The 21,373-nt window shown below is 42.9% G+C and overlaps 1 protein-coding gene across 1 annotated transcript; it reads right to left on the reverse strand.

Moving 5' to 3' along the window:
* Positions 1-189: 189 nt before the first annotated feature.
* FKBP4 (FKBP prolyl isomerase 4) lies at positions 190-21,272 on the reverse strand. The gene is made up of 10 exons (XM_030040255.2): positions 20,989-21,272; positions 17,137-17,281; positions 15,723-15,865; positions 11,072-11,192; positions 10,369-10,525; positions 8,928-9,018; positions 8,498-8,581; positions 7,599-7,784; positions 6,825-7,064; positions 190-2,828 (listed from the first exon to the last, which is right to left on the reverse strand). Exons 1-10 carry the CDS (start codon positions 21,070-21,072, stop codon positions 2,730-2,732), a joined length of 1,350 nt encoding a protein of 449 aa, XP_029896115.1. The 5' UTR covers positions 21,073-21,272; the 3' UTR covers positions 190-2,729.
* Between the last annotated feature and the right edge of the window lie 101 nt (positions 21,273-21,373).

Here is a 21,373-nt window from a genome sequence, read left to right on the forward strand (position 1 = left end):
CCTCAGCGTGCCCACCCCTGGGGCCGTGGGTGCCCGGTCCCCGCCGGCGGCACCGAGCGGGCCCCGGACGGGCCGTTTCCGCAGACGACAGCGAAGCGGGACGCTTCCGCCGTTCCGAGGCGGCGTACGGCCGTCACCGCGACAGGGCAGGGGACGAAGGGTTTATAGATTGAGAGAGACAGGCGGGTGTGGTTGACAAAGTCAGTAGTGTAGTTGTTTATTTTAAGCATTTTTCCGTAAGGATATAATGAATAGTTCATAGCTGAAGTTTACATGCATCACCTCGCTGATAAACACTACATGGCATCTTCTGCTGGTAGCTAGACCCATGTTTAGAGTCGGCACAGAAGCACCTTTCAGCTGCCTGAAGAGGGCACGTTTAGTGTCCTTAGTCGATTTACATTCTTAAACGTTTCATAGTTCGTTATATACTAAACAAGGAGGGCAAAATGGTAATTTCAAGATTGCTTGCACTTAACATATCCACCATTGACTTCAGGAATTGTTTAGATGCGCTACAGAAATAATCTCACTTTTTGCTTTCAAAAACAGGTTGAAGAACCGTCATCCCTGTGGGAGATTTCTGAAAACTGTTGTTCCAAGAATTAGAAATTTATCACTGGGACTTGGCCCTATGCTTACTTTCACAGCAACAACAGTTTCAGCCACAGGGGTTCATATTTCAAGTAACAATTCCCAACAAATCAAGGTATCTCCTTGCTGGAGAAAACGAACCCTTGCTTTGCATTCCTGCTCCCCTTACTCTTCTGCTGTGTCTGACCATCCCCTCTGGTAACTTCAGCTGACAGACCTTCTTCACACCTTGTTGTCACCAGTCTGTAACATTCCCCTTAGAGGTAGCCATGCTTTGGTACAAGGTGAAACAGTTTGCACATCCACAGGGCTGATCCTATTGACAGTCAGAACTCGTGAAAAGCACCTGCATTACCTGGCAACGCTAAGATTTTGCTAAGCAAGTCAAATAAGCGTTTCCTTAAACGCGATGACCTACCAAGCACTTCATCCTCCCTCTTCCCCGGTCCCTCTCCCACCCCAGCGAAGCTGAGGGCACTGCTGCACCACGCAGCTCCCTGGCCTAGCTCCAGCCCAGCCGCAGGCAGGGAACTTCTTGTCTCGGACAGCACGGCAAGCAGGCCCTACCGCTTTGGTGATGGTTCGGCCACGCAGCTGCCAGGCCCAAGCCGGCGCTCCTGCTGGGGCAGGTACCGGCAACCTCCTGGCCCGCAAGAGCCTCACCAGTAAGCGCTCATACGCTACTTCTCTCACAGCAAAGGAGACCAGGAACTCAGATTTTCAGATGTCATTCATGTTAATCTCTGCAATATACACACAATTCCAGCCCATCCCGTGCCATGCAAAGACAAGACATCTTTCTCACTGCAAAAAAAATCCATTTTTGTATCTGAAAGGAACAGATTATCTACCTTCCTCCTGCAGAGGAGGCAAAAAAGCATCCCTACTGGCTGCTAGAGGGTGTCAGGACAGTGGAGGTGCTGAGTTTAACACTACATAACAGGATAAACAGAGAAGGCAAGTTTGAGTACTATGTGCCATGCCTGCAGACAAATAAAAAAACCCACCCCAACAAAAAGCCCACACGGAACCCAAAAGCACACCAGTCCCCGAACAAGACACACAACATACTGCAGAACGAAGCAGAATATCAAGTAATAGCTTTCTTGTAAGATAGGGATAAGCAGACATTAGAATTGCTCACAAGTTTGTAGTTCATTAGGACTTAGAAGTATTTGTAATGTGTTAAACCATCATCACCTATTTTCTCTTCACAGCCAGTCACTTCTGGGTAAAAATAAATGGTTTTTTTCTGGTCCAGTTTTACAATGTGGAGGGTGAAGAGGAAGGTAGCAATATGAACACAAAATAAGCTCTACGCATAGGTTACAGACTTGCTTTTTGCACAATTTTCAGCAACATGTTCTTCCCCTTTTGCAAATATATGGGTAAATACTGTATCGATTGTTGTGGGAATTTTCTAAGGCAATGAACAAACAACATTGAAAAACAATCAGATACTGCGGCTACTGTACAGCTATGTGGATGAGAAAACGCTGAATGACCAAAGGACAGTAAATTCTCTTAGTTCTGTGCAAATTCCAATAAAAACCCACGAAAAGTTCTGTTTTCTTGAGTTTAATTGGAGCTTTATTACTTAAGCTGTGACTTCACAGTCTTCACCTTCAGCAATTTGCAAAGAGGAGGCATACAAGAAAGGTTACAACACTTAATGGAAGGGACTCCCTACTGAACAAGGGGGAAGGGGCAATCCCAAGGCAGAAAAACTGGGAGCGTCAATTTGTTCTCAAGTCTCATGTGAGGACTCCTGGAAAAGGCTGATTACTTGAAAGAAATCAAGGAAATAAATTTAGGAAGCAGAATCTGGGATTAAAGTGAGCTGGAACCAGAAAGAGACAAACACCAATGGCAAAATGCAAATAAACCAAGCAGAGTGAATCCAGACAGAACCCAAACAGTAACAGAGGCTGAATGAATAAATAAAGTCCCTAGGATTAAACCAGATTTATGCTGCCACTCAGCTTCTTCAACAGACATATAAAGCTGTAACTGATGGTGGCATGGTGGCTTCAGCCTCTGCTCCCCTGAAGCCACTGTCCAACCAGGTAGAAAAATAAAGGTCTAATTCACTGGAAATTCTTTCATTTACAAAACTAATGGAATAGGGTTTGTTTTTATGCTTCTGTGTCAACTTCAGATTTATCTTCAACTCCATTCTGCTCATCTTTCATTTCTGCATCCTCAGTGTGGCTGGTCTGAAGAGTAGCAGCTGACTAAACAGAGAGACAAAGAAAATATATTCCTTTGTTATACAAAATTGCTAGCATTTGCGAACAGTACCACAAACATTATTTGATTCTTATCACTTGGATACCTGGTCTCCCTGCAAGACTGAATTAAGATATCAGGACCTTCAGCCAAGAGAAACCAAAAATTTCTTTGCATTTTTTCTGCATCTAAGAAACAAGAAGCCGTTTAGAGGAGGCTGAGAAATAATACTGGCATCAGATGGCTACGATTCATAACGTGGCGCGCAACACGCTTGGCACGTATAAGAAAGTGTTCTCCCACAAACTGAAATTCATTTAGGAAGCTTCTGCACAGAAATGCTTTTGTCCTGCTTCAATTTCAACGCGATTCAATTTCAGCAATTCCCATACCCTGCCCCCACCCCCACTTGTATGAGGCACACTTGGACTCAAGATAGGAAGAAACATCTTTGTTGGACAAGTGTCACTTGGATGTCCTCTGTAAGAGCTTAGCTGGAACAAAAACTAATCTGACAAGGTGGCTGCTCTAAAAGCCCCCTCCTTGCTGTATCTTCCAGGTGTGGAAGGCAGAGCGCCATGTGGTAAGGGTCCAAAGGTCAGTTTTTACAATAGGACATAACCAGCACATCCTGACCTTAAAATAATTTTCAAACACAGTAAAGGGAGGTAGAAATGTCTTGTCCTGCTCATCTCAAAAGATGGTGCAATGAAATGGCTATTCCACCTGTCAGCTGAGCACCCCGAACCATCTGTTTTATTGTAAGGTTAGAGGAGAACCAAACAAACACAAGGAAGGACACAGGCATGCACTGTTGGCGGAAGGAGGGGAATAAGAGGGGAAAAAGGGGCGGAATCCTTAAACTAAAGCGTTCCATCAACTTAGCTGCAACAAGAAACCACAGCCAAAGAACATCCAGGCAAAGGTCAACCTTTCATCCTTAGAAGCATTCTGTGAAGCATGTGGGAGCGAAGTCTCCTCTCCACAGAAAATCTGTTAGCTAGCAATCCTGGGCTTAAGATATGGTGATAAACATCCTGACCTTCAAATATTCACACTTTACATATGTCAACTATTTGAATTCATGAAAAGAACTACTGATGCAAGAGTGGCTGTCAAACTTCAACAGACCATAATATATGCAGATGCCAGGAATTTCAGAACTATATAGTCCAAGCTGCTTTCTTAGCAATAAGAAGACAGCTTGGTAAACAAACCCTCTTCTCCAGAACTCTTGAACTTCTCTTCTCCCACCACCACTAACAGAGAAACTGTTGGAGCTCAAGTAAAGCAAGATGATAAATGAATTAACAGGAAAACATGTTTTCTCACGAGAAAAATCCCCGAGACTGACCTGGGGAGTAAGCGTCCTTTGTTTACAGTTCCATGTTCCATCGATCGCATTTCAATTAAAACCACATCAATTTGAAGTAGGCCAGATGGCTCCGAGAAAAAACAATGTAAACACATGCATATTCCCATAATCATCTATACTATTGAGAATAATGAACCAGGCCAACAGCATCCTGGCCTGTATCAGAGATCGTGTGGCCAGCAGGAGCAGGGAAGTGATTGTGCCCCTGTACTCGGCACTGGTGAGGCTGCACCTCGAATACTGTGTTCAGTCTTGGGCCCCTCACTACAAGAAAGACATTGAGGTACTGGAGCGTGTCCAGAGAAGGACAACAAAGCTGGTGAAGGGTCTGGAGCACAAGTCTTATGAGGAGCATCTGAGGGAACTGGGGTCGTTTAGCCTGGAGAAAAGGAGGCTGAGGGGAGACCTTATTGCTCTTTACAACTACCTGAAAGGGGGTCGTAGTGAGGTGGGTACTGGTCTCTTCTATTAAGTAACTAGTGATAGGATGAGAGAAAATGGCCTCAAGTTGTGGCAGGGGAGGTTTAGGTTGGATATTAGGAAAAATTTTTCACCAAAAAGGTTGTCAAGCACTGGAACAGGCTACCCAGGGAAGGGGTTGAGTCACCATCCCTGGAGGTATTTAAAAGACATGTAGACGTGGTGCTTAGGGACATGGTTTAGTGGGGGACTTGTCAATGTTAGGTTAACGGTTGGACTCGATCTTAAAGGTCTTTTCCAACCTAAATGACTCTGACTCTATAAGCTGATTCTATCCGAAGTAGATGGGAAAATTCGAACTAAGTGCCATGTCTTTGCAGTATCCCAAACAGTCTGCAATGCAAAGACTGTGAGTCTGCCTTTTGCCAAGACTACGACTCTGGCAACTGTCTTAGGGGTTGAGGTGTACATTTTGAAAAGCACAAAGGCAGCCCTTTCATACTTTTAGTGGATATAGCCTGTTTCAGCAATCCACTTTTCCTCTCTGAACAGCAGATCTTGCTGTGCTCCAGACCTAGTGCAGGAAGCCAGATTCCGAGCAGCTATGCTAGCTGAAAGGAACCTGCAGAGCAGAGCCTGACAGCTCGCAATTAAACCTGCAATTTCAAAAGATGCCCAACAGTGAAATAATTCTAGTTTAGTTGCTGTATCTTTTATCTTCTTGAGATTTTTCATTAAAGCCTACCAAAAATTAAGGTACAGTGTGGCTATACAAGACAATGACTAAAAGGACAGAATACTTTTTTCCAGGCTCCCTTGAGCAAGGACTGTTGACAACAAGCTGCTTTAGCCAAATACATAACTACGTGGACAATGACACTTTCCTTGCAGAATCAGTGGGGAATGTCTGCATGTATGTGTTTGTTTACACTCCTCCATAAAAAGCAGAACCAAATCCACAGACCTACTGCTACACTTTAAAGAGAAAAACAAAAAAACACACAACCAAAAAGCCACAAACAGAACAGCTTGTCCACCAAACCATCCAGTTAGGGGCAATTGCCCTATGCTTACTATATGACTACTGTAGCAGAGTAAGGGATGAAGAGTGGAATACATCTCCCATTGTCTCTGGTAGATAAACTGATTTCAGATGTATCTCATTTTGAAAGATTTGGGGAGGGGGAGAAAAAGAGAGGTTTGTGAAGTGTTTTATGTAGGAAATTGTCAGCCAACAGTCTGAGATGGCAGAATTGTGAGGATATGCTCATCTGAGGAGAGTGGGCCTCCAGCCAGACTCACTGACACAGTTAACCACAGGAAACTGACATACCAACGTCTGACAATTTTTTAGATTCTCCATGCATATTCTGGGAAGGTGGACACAAAGATCTGTGAAAATAACCTCACAAGATGCAAACTTCTGCACTTCCCAGCGTTACTGAGAAAATTTGGGTCTGATATAAATCCCAGATTTGTCTTGGAAGTTACGGGTTTACCTAGTCCTTCTGGACCATCAGATTTAAGGAAAACAAACAGAACGTTTTCTTAGGATGTGTGATTCTCACCAGTAACTTTGAATGTTTCTTGCTAGCTGATACAACCTTGTTACAACTTGTATTCAAATATTGCCTTTGTTCACTGAACTAGTATTTACTAAAATTCTAGTGAAAGCTTAGTCGGAAAACCGTCCATACAGTAGAATAACGAATCTTCTGACTGCCTGAATTCTGACACTTCATAATCAATCTGTGACATTTGAGATGGAGAGCATCAACCACATCATAATGTCTCCATGAGAAGCAAGATGGTCTCAGTAGATAGGCCACCCAGGCACCAAAACAGACCATTCTTTGGAACAATCAGTTCAAAGAGAATAGGCGCTTTTTTCAGTTCTTGAACGTTATCATGTTTGCATCCCATCACTTCAATTGCCTTCTGATTAGCACTGGTCTGTCGCAAAATCAGTTGAAATAAGGAGAAGCATTCTGTGCAATGCTTGGTACTGCTAGTGGTCTTGTTCAAACAAGACGGCCTGATCATTTTAACTGTTGGCTATTTCCAGGCTTTCCCCCCAGAGGAAGCTACTTGAGTGTTTTCCCACTATATTTATCTGTACTAAGAAGTAAGCTGAATACCTAAAACACTATTCCTTGTCTAACATGTGACATCACCTCTTGTAGTCTTCTGGAGTAGTGTTAATTACCTTTAAGTCTTTGTCTGCAAGCCTTTGGAACATGTTGGCATACATCTTTTTCTCTTTCTCATGCTGCTCCCGTATTTTTTGCTGACAAGTCACCAGTTGCACTTTGGCAGCTTTGTTACTTGGATAAAGTTGTATCACCTTCTGGAAATCTCCCCGGGCCAATTCAAAGTCATTGACAGCCAAGTGCGCTTCTCCACGCCGGAAGAGGCCTTTTTCATTGTTGCTATCCAATTCAAGTGCCTGCATTAAAAAACAAAACAAAACCACATTCAAGAATAATTTTTCTTTTTTTAAAATAAGATGCAATCAGAACACCAGAGACTGCTAGAAACTGTACCTTCTGAAGTAGATTTATGAGTCTTGTCAGGGCTTACTAATAAGGCGAGCTGAAGACAGCTGAAGTAAGTACAAAGAGGACTGAATATAGTAGGCTATTTGACAGAGAACCAGCAAGTCTAAGATTTAGTCCTGGCTCTATTCCAGCTCTTTGAAGGACCTTCGCCAACATGACTACCTTCGCCACATCTCAGTGTTTCTAATTTCTAAATACTTGAATACTCTCAATGTAGCAGGTATTTAGTAAAAGATATTCAAAGGACAATAACTATGAAAATAACCTGTTGGATATTTTTACATTGTGTATTCACTACTACCCAACTGCCACCTGACAAGAAAGGCCAAACGCCACATGGGCTGGTATCCCTCAAATTGTTGAAACGAGAGGTAAACTGTCAGATTGCTTGTGCAGCTTAAAAATAAATAAACCCTTACTACCTTGTTGCAGTTCTCCAAAGCCTGGGAGTATTCCTTCAGCTTGAGATGGCACATAGCTAGATTAAGGTGAGCAGCAAGCCTCAAGCTTCTGGCTTTTGTATCCTCCTCATCAGAGAGTCCTGATTCATGCTCCAGCCATGACACAATCTTCTTATACTGCAATGCTGCCCGTTTGTATTTCCCCTCCTGTAAACAACGCAATTCAATTATCACACAGCTCATCACAGTAACTTTTATCTCCCTCTTGCCCCTTCTGCTTACCTTGAGCAATAGATCTGGAAAAAATAATTCAATCAGAAAATAACTTCTATCATCAAAAATATACTTCTTCTGAAAGCCATTCCTCCATAGGATCAGAAAATCTTTAATACCTACTCGTTCCCCCACTAAAGCTAGGGGTATAGGCCAGCATTGATACTTCACTCTCAACTCCCACCTTATATTCAACTTTTGATACAAAATAAGGAAGAAGGGGCATTTTCAAAACAGCACAACTACTGCTATGTCATGAAGATAATGGGAAAGTCTGCCTTTAGCTGGTCAAATTATTTGAAACAGCTTCTCCACACTTCTCTACCCAAATGAATGTGGTTCATTCACAGCACTAACTTAAATACTGTAACCTTGGTACCATTCAACGTATGCCCCGAAGTTATCTGTAGGTACAGCAAACAGCTCTAAGAGAGAACTAACTCCCTGCAGAGTTAGTTCTTTAGGTATTCCAACTCTGATGCTTTCTTTTTTTTTTTTTTTATGACACCTTCCCCTCCAGTCCTCCCTGTAAAACATCACAGAGAACACCATGAACACCACTCTGAAATGACAGAAGCTGCAATCATCATTATCAGCTCATGACATGGACTAAGAAATGCTATTATTACTTGGGGACTGTAATTTACCTTGAAGTACTGCGTGCCTCTCTCCTTCACAATGCAGCTTTGTTCCAGCTTCTCATCTGTGTTCATTTCCCAAGACTCCTTAGCCTACCCAAACAGGAACAGTTGTAGTCAATGATACAACTTCTGGGCAAACCACGTGGCTATGCTGTTTCCCACTAACAGTATGGCAGAGACAGGTTTGGCAAAGCAGAGTTTTGCACTGCTACTGGAAACTGGGCTAGAGCAGAAGAGACACTGACGGCAATGGACGGAGTTACAGTAAGAACAAGGACAATTTCAGCCAAGAGCTCCCAGCATGTCATCATCTCCGACAACAGTGGCTTCCCTATTTCAGATCAACATTCAAGGATTCCACCATCCTTGTTTAAGCTGCACCCACACTTCTTCCCCCACCTCCCAATCTCTTTGGGACTTCATCTCTTGTTCCTACCTTTTCAAAGCTTTTGAGTTTCACTTCATACTGTAGCTCTGCATCTGGAGGGATCTGAAATTTCTCCTTCCCAGCACTTCCAAAACCATAGCTGTAAGATTGGGGGGGAGGGTGGTGGTGGGTGTACAAAACAAAACAACAACAAAAAAAAGAGTTCAAAAACTATCCAGCCAGCCATATGAGCTATATAGGAAGCTGGAGGGAAAAACCACATGCAAATCTGGGATGCCTATACAGCATTATTACAAGACATAAAGGCTTGAAGAATTCTGGGTAGTATTCTAAAATTAGCAAGGACAAGGTAGAAGAAAGCTGGAGAAACCTGGGGTTAATTTTGTTAATCTCTAGGTTACCAGTTAACTTTCTTTTACTTCACATAAGCTGCTAAAAAAAAAAAAAAAAGTCTCTATCAAGAAAAAAAAAAGACTTTCAAGTTATACACATCTTGCTTCATATTCATTGTCTGAGACTGTTTCCTTCAGAGCACCTGTATTTTAGTACTACTCTTAGAAAAGCAAAGATAACAATAAACACAGAGATTAAGTGAACAGCTGTACACTTAACACACTGCCAATCAGCTGATAAACAGTAAATGCCTATAGAAAGGTTCTGTGTTGCAACTCCAGTAAGAAGTTGCATAGTAGCAGGAAAACACTCAAGATCAGATTGCTTTGCTTATCTTCTCCCTTCAGGTTCAGTTCCAGTTTAAAAAACTTAAAATAAAAACTGAAATGAATTAAAGTTTGATGGAAACAATCAGTGCAAACTCCACTTGTTTCAGATGTGTTCTCACTGTAAAGAGAAAATTCTGCTTATATCCAAGACTGTTTTGAGTTTACAATATTGGATGGTCATACCGCTCAGTTAGCTGTTCTAAGTCTCAGAGAGTTCTCATAATGGTCCAAGGTCTGGATATAACTTTGCCTTGTATCTCACAGGAATCTTGAAGGTCTTCTTCCAAAAGGCTTTCAGAATACCAGTGAATGTTTTCTACTAACAAAGGATTTCTGATAGTTTTTACTAACCACATCACCTAAGGACTAGCTATCTGGTCGCACTGGGCTGCTCAGAAGGCTCTTCAGCCCTTTTCCTATTCTGAGGCTGTTCTTTAGGTATCTGTATATGCACTGCTTTATAGTACTGTTTCTTTAAGAGGTACCACAAAAATGTAAGTTAAAGAAAACAACAGTATTTTTTTTTTAACATTCACCGAGACCAACACTATAGAGACTTAAGTAAATTTCTTTTGGAGTGCTACTACTTCACATCCAAGTGGCAAAGCAATCTTAGCTCTGTACTTCTCATACATCACACTTTTGGGGCTAATCAGGTTTTTACTACAGCACTGAAAAAAGCTGAAGAGCATTATAACAAAACACTTCATTCTGGCCAGCTGCTTAGTATAAGCCCTTCGAGTATCAAAAGATCAGAAACAGCATACTTGGGTTTGAGATAGAACACGGATTCCTCAGATTTCTCCATTTTTTGAATTGCTTTCTCCAGACCATGAGGAAGATCATAGTTGTCACCTTCTCCGATCTCAAACCGCAATTCCCGCCTGTCAAAAACACGATCTCCATATCGGCCTTCAAACTGGACTGGTAACATAAAACAGAACAACCCAGAGAAAAATCAGAACATATCTATCTATGGTAAGGGGCACGTAGCACAGGTAATATAGGGAGTACCAAAACCTCCTAAACAGTCTTTTCTCTTTTAACAGCTACCTATGCATGGCAGCTACTGGCAACAAATAGAACTGCTGCTACTAGCAGTTGCTACTGCTAATAAACACTTTTTTTGTTCATCTGTGTTTTGTGTTTTGGTTTTTTCCCGCTCCAACAAGTGCCAGAACTATTTCCCTTCTTGTTCCTTAGCAAATGGAAATACTATATTGTATCAGACTCATCAACCTTTTGTGATCAGATAAGCACTTTATCTTATTCAGTATCTCTGGAGAAGACAGTTGCTGCTGGAAAATGTAGACCTCGCTAGAAATAAGAGAACGAAAGCTTACTGTAGGTTGTTAAGTTACTCGGTAAAGGAAAGAGAAGCCACGTATTGCTCTCCCTAGTTGTAGATTGGGAAAAAGGTTCTGCCCTCTCACATGGTAAACCCATTTACTATTTGTGTAACATACTTACTCTCTACAAGCGCACCCTCGTTGGGCTTGGAGTAGCCTTCCCCTTTTTTACGGATTCTTCGGATGATGCCACCATCTTCATCATCAGTGAGGTCCTCCCCCTTGAACTCAAAAAGTTCTATCTGTGGAGGGAAGAAAAGCCGTGCATTTATTCTCACCACATCAGTTCAGTAACTCACAGGATGTGTTCTCCAGAGATGTTTGAAACTATAACTGTTCAGGAAGCCACTATCTTAGTTAATGTCCTGCAAGATATTAGATAGCCAAGGCTATGAAGATGCTGTATTCAGCAGATACTGGATGGAAACCTACTGAAGAGTTTCAGATTATATTCAGGCCTTTACGGCTTTTTCTCCAGCAATCTTGGTCCCCCAATACTACGAATTAGATCCTTTAATTGAAAGGACTGTGAACCTGGCTTCTGAATAAAGCTTACACGAGCCACAATGCTTGGGGACTACTGCAAAAAAAGATTCTGTTGGTTTCTTTAATAGTATTTTTACTAATGTCTGCAGGCAGAAGTATGGATAATGGTTTTGGGGCCTGAGGTTTTGTTTGTTTTTTTAATGAGGGAAAATACCTTTTGAACACATTAAGCCAGGAAGAATTTGCTCCCAGCTGCCACTTTGTAGTGCTACCACACTGATCAGCAGCTGTCACTCCCTCTTACTCTACAGTCAAGTAGAGTCACCGTAGTGTCACTGCATCCAAGGGCCAGAGAGGTTTGTAAGTAATGCAAGGACAAAAAGAGCAAGAAAATTAAATATAAAGATGCAATCCTTATCCTTAAGTCCTGATTATACCCTTAATTCCATCTATGGTCAAATTCAGATCAACTTTAAAGTGCTTGGAATGGAGCCCAAACTGATTCCAAATGCTTGTCCTGCAATATTAAAAGAAATTCAAGAATACCTTTTCAGACTTCAGCTATTCCCCACCTCTTTCTTAATCCTCCTACTCTTGTGCCACAGGACAATAGTTTCAAGACTTCTGTGTCATTTTCCCTTGCACGCCTGAACAGAGTTAGTGTTCTCTTTTTACTTTTTTTTTTTTTTTTTTTTTTTTTTTACATTTCCCCCTCTAGTTTTGCCTTGTCATTATGTATTGTGGGATCATTTCAGAAAAAAATTATTTCCAGGAGAATGATAAAACAACAAAACAATGATCTGGCCCACCTTTAATCTAAAGTTGTTGCTGCAATGAATTCTTTAGAATTTTTAAGAGCTGGTGTTACTGTAGGAGATAACTATCCAGCCTGAATCTTTACACGCCCTCCCAAGTCTCTAATGCAAATCATAGTGTGAAGTGGGAGTACCATGATAAGATGGAAAATTAGTCTAGTCACAAAAGAAATTTGTGTTGCTGCTATGCAATTAAGAAAAATAATCTTTTGCTAACCTATGTTTGAGTAAAACAATAGTAAAAACAGCACAAAAGAGCAAGCCATTATTATCAGCATTGTTTAGACTAAGTACCTCGTGTAAAAAAAAAAAAAAAAAAAAGTTCAGGGCTAATGCTGCAGAGGTTCATGACACTGGACTTAAGGTACCTGGAATGCAAAAGGAATTGAATATTCACCAGCACAAAGAGTATTTCCACTTTGTATTTTGATGGATACCTAATAACAAGTAATATTCTGGTCTTTCTCTTCAGTCTGTCTGAAGCAAGCTAAGTCATTCCAGAACACCCCACTGATGATCATAGAGGTTCCCCCCCCCCCCCCCTTTTTTAACCTGAACAACAGTATTCTACTGAAGAATCTATTTATATTGCTCAGCAAAAGCAACCATGAGGAAGAAAACAAACAAACAAACAAAAAACCCCCCAAAACACCAAACCATAAGACATCCATTATTTCAGATCATAATGAAATGCTGATGTGGTGATGACATAGCTACAAAATCTTTTAAGTTTTAGAGGGCCCCTTTTAAGGCAACTTGGACAAATTTTGGTATGGTGACGGCACTTGCAAAGGAACCATGCTGACATTGTTTTAAATAATAAAAAGGAAACCAAGGAGCAAGACCGAAGAAAGTGGAAGCTTAAGAGATTTTAAATGCCCAAGAGTCATACTAGTCAGAAATCACTCCTACCTAATAGAACTTAGGAAAACGTTCTGGATCTAAGTTCCATCCCACGCCCCCCAATTCAGGACACACCCAGCACTGCTTATTTGTTGTAGCCAGTCATCTGCAGGCTATTTTGTTAAGGAAGCACAAAACCATCATGGGCAGCTTCAGTGCTTTTCTTTCTTTCTCCCTTTCCTCCTCTAGTATTACTGCTCAGGCAGGCATTAGGGGATACAAGGGGCCATGAATGAAACACTACTTGTATTTAAACAGTACCTAGAAGATGGACAGGTCAGACCGGCATCATTAAGAAAAACCTAGTGGGAAGTGAATAATCTGGATGATTGTATCAGAGAGACTCACTAATACTCTCATGAAACAAATCCCATCTTGCAATTAGTGCTTTTATTTATCAAAAGGTTAGGTATTATCTCTTGTTGCAGGACAACGATGTAGCATCCTGTGTACTAGTGCTAAGCCCTTAAGAATGCATTATTATGCTGCCAAGGTAGAAGGTCTTGAGCTTTGAGACACTGTGCGTGGACAGTAGAAGGTCTTGAGCTTTGAGACACTGCGTGTGGACAGTAAAAAGCAGAGAAGCTGAACTTCTTCAATAATTGCTACAATGAAGTTGTTTGTTTTTTCCTTTCCCTCAACCAAAATGAAGGGAGCAGAAAAAGGTGGAGGGGTAGGGGAAAAAAAACCAAAAAAACATTAGAGTTTGCATTTGAATCATCAGGTCAGAACACAGTAAATGTGTTAGTGTTTTTATCTGCCCTTTCAATCCTGCCCTATATTACACTCAGTATCACTCGCATTTGTGCAAAGCACACAGCATTCCAAGCACGTGTAGTTTGATCCAATATAAATAAGCCATGAGTATCTTCAGATTTATATGTTTAAAAAAAACTGTTTAAGAACAGCTTTACAAGATACTATTTTTCAACAGTCAACTGCAGAAATAACGGCATTAATTTTGATGTACTCAAAATGAGTAAGTTCTCATCCCTTAGTGGCTTGGGATACTACCTGCTGGCAGTAGGTTTTTTAATACTTCTGCACAAAATACATCTTTAATGATAGTACTCACAAGTTCAGGGACAAAAGAAATGCAAATACACTATCCAAATGTAATACAAATACAATATCCAACTATGTTTAATTTACCCTTCTTAACAGATGCTCATTGTTTCCATTAAAATCTAAACAGGCTTTCAGTCCCTACTCCACAAGCTGTTTTTACCTTCCTCAGATATTAGATACAACATTCAATCTTAGAGCAATCATCAGAGCTTAAAAACTTTCCTTATGCCCCCAACGTAGGAGTCCATTCCATTAAGTATGTATTTTAGAACGAAGCAATTTTAAAAATCACACTTAGGAAGAGTCCATCTGCCCTCTCTCAGGTGCAACTGATTTTTTCTTGGAAAATTGAACTGTTTCAATGATAGCAAAAATATATCCTCACAAAACACTGTTTAGACTGTTTGTCAGAGCATGCTCCAGGAATAGCTTTAATATCATCCTGTATGGAAAAACCAAACCCGAGTCTCAGCATTCTGAGCAACCACTGTCACTACTAAAATAACACACAAGACACAGCAGCTATTTCCACCCCCTTTTGGGAAGGGGATGGAGGGTAGGGGAAGATGCCTTAAAGATCACTAGGAAACAAGTTCTGTCTTCTGCTGGTGACGTTAAGAAATAGCCATGCTAATCAGCTCCATGCTCACCAAGACATGCAGCTCACCTCCAAGGAGACCAACTGTCCACGTGAATTGTAAAACTAATGTTACCCAGACACCAAAATCAAGACTGCTCAATCTGTCACAGGGACCAAGTGTGTACAAATTACTTTCTATGATCTTAAGATTTATCAGTGTAGCCTGGATCCACAGACAGACTTTGGTAATCAACAAACAACCTGAATCCAAACTGTTCTTATGGTGCTTTAAGGCTTATTAAAATGCACAGCTCTACAGAAAACAGAGTTCATAGTTGCAGGGCTGTTCAAATACACTTTATATTCTAGCAGTTTATATGGGCTAATTATCTCTTTTCTCCCCCCAAAAACTCATAAAAGATTGCATTAATGTTGCAAAGACAACACAAAAAAGTACGAAAAATATATTACTGGGGACATTAATTACTCTTTCTGTTGTTGAAAACTTCATAATGTTTAACATAAGTATCACTACTTTGAGTATTATCAAGTGGAAAGAGGATTACAGATTTTGGTTTTTCAACTACTTCAGAGTCTGCCACTGAGACAGTCCGCTCTCCCAACCTGCACTCTCCTACAGTGAATCATTCCGTAACTGTAAAATGAAAACTATGAACACTGGAAAACATTCAATTATTTTAAAAAACTCCAAAATAAGGGAACCTGAGCCATTGCCAATCAGTTGCAGCCAGACTAGAACTCTGTGCTTTGCCCACATTACCCTAATTGACCATATTTTTCTCTCCAGAAAACCTAACATTCCTGTTTTGAAAGGATACTACATCACACATTTTCTACAGTGAAATATGATTTTTCTTTGTTTTTCAAGTATACAGCTTTAGTGACCGTCTCTCACTTACCTCAAAAATCAGTGTAGCGTTGGGAGGTATCTTTGGGGGGCTCCCAGCTGAGCCATAGGCGTATTCTGGTTTACATGTAATCCGACAGATTTCACCAACCTTCATAGTTGCCACAGCAATGTCCCATGCTTTGATCACCTCACCTATGCAAGTCAAATTTCAGTCACACGATTACTAGGCATACATGAAAGGCGTGATTAGCTGTGAAACTGAGCATCATCACTTTTATTATACAAAAGCTAAGACAGCAGAAATACTGAAAGACTTGTGCTCACTCTGATTTATGTACATCAGTTTTAACCCTAATCAAATTATAAAGTTACCTGGGGACCCAAATTTGGCTAAATTTCTTCATTCTACGTGTAATGATTCTTTTCCTCCCCTTACTTCCTCGCCTATAGAGAATACAAGTCATCTGAACAGAGCAGCCTGAAGCACTTGGCACAATCTCAAGTGCGAGGAAATAACAATAAACTCTTCAAAGAGGAAGGTCGTAGGGTGAGAGATTGCCTGCTCGTATTTTGAAAACAATCCAAAACAACAAGCCTTTTCTCTCTGTACTTTATCAGTTGGCAAAGAGCAGCAGGAGTGGTAACTAAGTTACATGCACTTGTAACAGAAATGGGGAGGAAAGCAGAAGTAGTATTCCTTCTAAAGCCTAAAGTGAACAGAAGCTGAATCCTCAAGTAACAAAATCCTATCTCTCACTCAAGCTCTCCTACTTGCTGCTACTTTCAACTTAATCAAGCAGCCTTCCTATTAGTCTTAGTATCAATAGGTACACTTCATATCATCTCAAATTTCAGTACACTGCAGAATTTATCTCCCAAATAAAAAAGCAGCAGGTAAGGAACTACCAGGGGCAGCTCAGATTGAGTAATAAGATTTACTGGAACAAGGATGTTTCGATTTTTGCATTCAAAAAATGAAGGCTTTTGATAATGAAGAGATGCGCTGCTTCAAGATTCATATTTGGGTTAATTTGGGAACTTAGGGAAAAAGGGAGTATGTTTCATCATGCTGCAGCTGACAGCTGCCCCTGTGCACCTTGTCCCAGTATCTGGTCACAATTAAGTACTCCTGAATTTGAGTCTTTGCCAAAAAAACAACCAACAAAATGCACATTCTGGCTATTTAACTACCCTTTATCACTACGCTTCAAAGCAAATTTGCTCCCCTGAAGTGCTTTGTCTGAGGCCCATGAATTCTTCAGCAGGCCTCATCACAGGGCTACACAGTTTTCTCATTCAGAGAAATCTCAGAGCTGTTCTGATTGGGCCATTCTAAGAGAACAAACCTTAAGCTCCGAAAACAAGTTTAAATAGCAACTTTAACATGCAAAGGAGCCACACATGCAAGGAAATCCCATCTCAATTATTACCAAAACTGTTCAATACCAAACACAAGACATTACCTTTCCCCAAGTCAAATGAAAATTTGTCTCTCCTGTCCAGACTGGAGTCAAATTTTGTGCCATCAAGGAGCCATCCTGTGTAATGGACGGTCACTTTATCACCTATCATCGGAGACTCTGTCCCACTGCCTTCTCTCTTGACAACCTGAGAAAAACAGTAAGCAACATTAAGATGAAGAAAACTGGGTCTGCCTAGTGGACATTAATTCCATTTACTTAGATGCATGCATTATCATCTTCAGTAGATAAAGGATTTGCAGGTTTCCTTCAGTTATCTGGAAATGGACTGACTAGTCTGCCTACAGATTAGCAGCGTTGCAAATGCAGGAACCTCAAGATGGCTCTGCTGTGATACGAGAACTTATCTGGCAACAGTTGGCACCAGCTTACAGATCTCTGCATCTATAGTTAGCCATGTCACTTACCTTTCCTCAGGAAGATTTTAAATGATCTTGAAACTTAATCAGGTAAAGCATTAGGCAGGGCTTTTTGCTTTATTCATGCACTTTCCTCACCACCACTCTATCATTACGCCTGAGTTTGGTGTTCTAGGCGAAGTATTTAAACAAGAAAGAGCTGGTTCTTTCCATGCAAAGTCTATTCTAACATGTAATCTGAGATTACTCGAGTTAAACCAGACGGTTTAACAAAGGTTAACAGAATCTCACCCCAACACAAGTTAGTTGTAGCCGCCAACAAACTTAACACTTAGGAATTATTATATTGTATTAATTTTGTCTCTCCACAACTCTGACACGGATTGCCAGCACCCCAATTTCACATACAGCTGCAAGGATTTTATTTTCTTCTCAAGAGGTTCCCCAGCCTAGCTACCAAGACCAGTATCAACTAAATCTACACTATACAAAGAGCAAGATCGGCCAATCTCTCTGGTGTTCATTTGAAATATATATAAAAATAGAGAGTAATACTGACATATCTCACAGGGCAAGGATGTGAAGCCTTGCCTGTAACAGGATTCCTGAAATTCAGATTTGAGTTTCCTCCAATACTGATTGAAACCACCTAGCTCGGAGCCAAAGCTCTGCATTACTTCAGCTAGACAAAAGGGAACCAATGGAGGACCCTATCTGCCTGCATCTACAAAGATCTGGAAAACATACTGTTCATACAAGATAAACACTTATTCAAGAGCAGTTATACAGAAGCATGGGTTGGTGTCCCTCCTTTAAAGAAAAGCTATAAAAATGTCATGCTTCTACACCACTCATGTTTTTCACTGAAGGAAGCAGACCCTTGGGAGTCTCCTTCCCGAATTTCAACTTCTTGCAATCTCCTACTTTGCCTCCCACCATCCCCACAACTGACTATATGACAGGAATGCCAGCACCCTCCACCCAAAGCCGAGGCAATGCAGACAGCTTCTGTCAGACTCTTAAGAAGCTGAAAGCACCTCACTGAATGCATAAGAGAGAGAAAAAAAACCAAACAACCCCCCCCCCCCAAAACAACCGAAAAAACAACCCAGAAAAAAAATACTACCTGCTCAGTTTCCTAGGGAGAGAATGCTCAGTGCGAAAAGGGATGCCTGACCTCACACAACACACCATCCTCTTACCCTGCACCACCTCAGTGCTACAGCAGTTATTAGCATTACAGAACTAATCCATTGATTTTTCCCCCCAAGAACAGCAAAAATTGAAGCAACCACTCTCCCAGAGATAAGGAAACACAGACATATGAAAAGAACATGAATCTGGTAATCAACCTAAACTACATCACGCTTAGATACATATATATATATATATAAAAAAGCAGATTCAAACTAGTAATTTTAAAGCAGCCGATCTGAAATAACTTCAAAATAATAACTGCATTTAATGGAAATTTACTATGCTTTTCCAAATGCCATATTCTTGTAGTGTCATACCAAATTATCCAACACCAAAGTAGTGAATATCTCATTTTCAGTATCTATATGATATTATTCTTTTGCATTTATTTCATTTTCAAGAGACACGTTTCCCTTTTTTCATATACGTAATAGGGCAACCCTATTTTCCATAAGGTTTACATTTCCCTTTCAGATGGAGAAACCTGATTTTTCTGTTCATATTGTGATTGCAAGTATTTCTAAACTTAAATGCTCAGACTAGAAATAGCGCAAGCACATTCAGCTATACTAGGTAAAAACCTCTGGATACCATTCTGATACAAAGCTAATGAACAAATAAAAAAACCTCTCCTGCAATCACTGCAATGATACCAGTACAAAACTGGTGTAAATTAGTTCAGAGTTAGACCCTTGATTTCAACGGGTGTATTCTGCACTCTGGCAATTACTAGAAAAATAAAATCCATGAAGGGTGGACCTCATGACCTCTAGTCTTTTGCCTTATCAATTCACAATCTCACCTTTTCTGAGGTTTTCACAACCTCAGTTCTTTTGCCAGTATTTTCTCCTCCCCTCCTTTTAAAAAATTGATTTTAAAAAAATCACCTGCTGCTTCTCCATCATCAAAAGGTGGGTAGTGCATGGAGTAGGCAGACACTCACTGGCTTTTACCATGCCCGGGGATCTGAGATGCAGGAGACCTGCAGTCAGCTTCCCGGGCAGCCAGGCAGATGAGAACTCTAACCTGATACTGTGCTACATGCAAAAAATAGAAATTCTCACCAAAGCAGGTTAGCAGGAAACATGGGAAAGCGGAGTATGGAAGCCAACCACACATCTTTGATCTGGTTCCTGATACCCCTCCTGAACTGGAGACAGCGCCTCTATGACGAACCCAGAATTTAAAGCCAGAAGGCTCTAAAGATTAAAAGCAGAATTTTGCCTTTGCTGCAGTGCCGCTTTTCTTCTCCCGAACACCGTAACTCTGAAATTTCGCTGCGGTTAAAAAACGCTTCTAGCGATCGTTGAAGTTTTTAAGCGAGACTACAGAAGTTTCTAGAGATATGGAAATAGGAAATATCTGACAGAGGAAGTCAGTGCAACTCCCCCTCACGGTATAAATTCTGCTACCCTTATCAACCGACTTCCCAGTACAAAGGAAAGAAGCCGGTCCACCGGCACGCTCGGTACAGGGCACAAACCCCGGCGGCGGCCAGCCCTGCGGCCGGCCCCGCCGCCGCCCTCACCTGCGCGCTCCGTTAATGGCCGGTTTTCCCACTGAAGCTGAACCGAGGGGCGGGCAGCCTTTCCGGCCCCTGCCGCCGGGCTGCGTTTGCATCAGGCCCACGTGTGCAATGCACCATCTCAGGTCTGAGAGGCTGCTGCGACCAAGATGGAGAGCCCCGCTTTCAGACTCTTCCAGACAGGCAAAAGCGGGCAGCGCAGCACCAGCTACCGACGCCCGCCGCACGCACGTGCCCTGCCCACACAAGCCTCTTCAATTCCCAGCCCCCCCCCCCCAAACGAGCGCTGGGGGCGGACCCGGACACCCCCCCCCCCGCCCCAGCCGCGGGGAAAAACCCCAACGCAGCGAGGAGCGCCTCTCCCCTCCCCAGCCCCCCCCCCCCCCCCCGTCCCCGCGGGGTTTCCCGGTGGGCAGCCCCCGGGCTCCGGCTCGCCCCGCTGTGAGGTGGGGGGGGCAGCGCGTGCGCGGCGGAGGCGGCCTCCCGCCCTCCCCGCGCGCGCCACCGTTCCTATTTAATCGTCGGGGCTGCGCCAACCTGCCGGTAACGGCCTTGTCCCCCTTCCCCTCAGGGGACGGAACGGGCCCCGGCGGGGGCAGAGCGCCCCGGGGAGCACCCGCTCGCAGGCGAGGAGGGACGGGCGCTCACCCGCCCGCGGTCGCTTTCCCACCCCCCCGGCCCCCGAGTCTAGTGCGGCGGCGGGGGGGGGGGGTGTCCGGGGACGGGGAGCGGCCGCCCGCAGCCGCAAGGTACCTTGAGGACGCCCTCATCTCGCTTGGGGGTGATGTCCGCCCCCTCCATGGGAGCCCCGTCCGCTTTCATCTCCTCCGCCGTCATCCCGCCGGCCGCTGCCACCGCTGCGCAGGGAAGGGCCGCCTCGCGGGGTGAGGGACGGCGTCGGGACCGGCCTGGGGCTAGCGCCTCGCTGCGCCTCCGGCTCCGGCTCCGAGCAGCGCGGACGGGGGCGGGCGCCGGGCGCCTCCTTCTCTCCTGCCTTCGCCGCAGCGCCGGCTCCCGGTCGGCGGGGAGGAGGAAGGGGAGGGGAGAGGAGACGAGACGGGGGGAGGGAGGGAGGGACCGAGAAGTTTCTAGAGAGGCGGCCGGGCTGCCGCAAAGCGCCCGGCCGTGCCGCGCCGTG

This window comes from Aquila chrysaetos, chromosome 17 (genome assembly GCF_900496995.4).
Source record: "Aquila chrysaetos chrysaetos chromosome 17, bAquChr1.4, whole genome shotgun sequence".
Lineage (NCBI taxonomy): Eukaryota > Metazoa > Chordata > Aves > Accipitriformes > Accipitridae > Aquila > Aquila chrysaetos.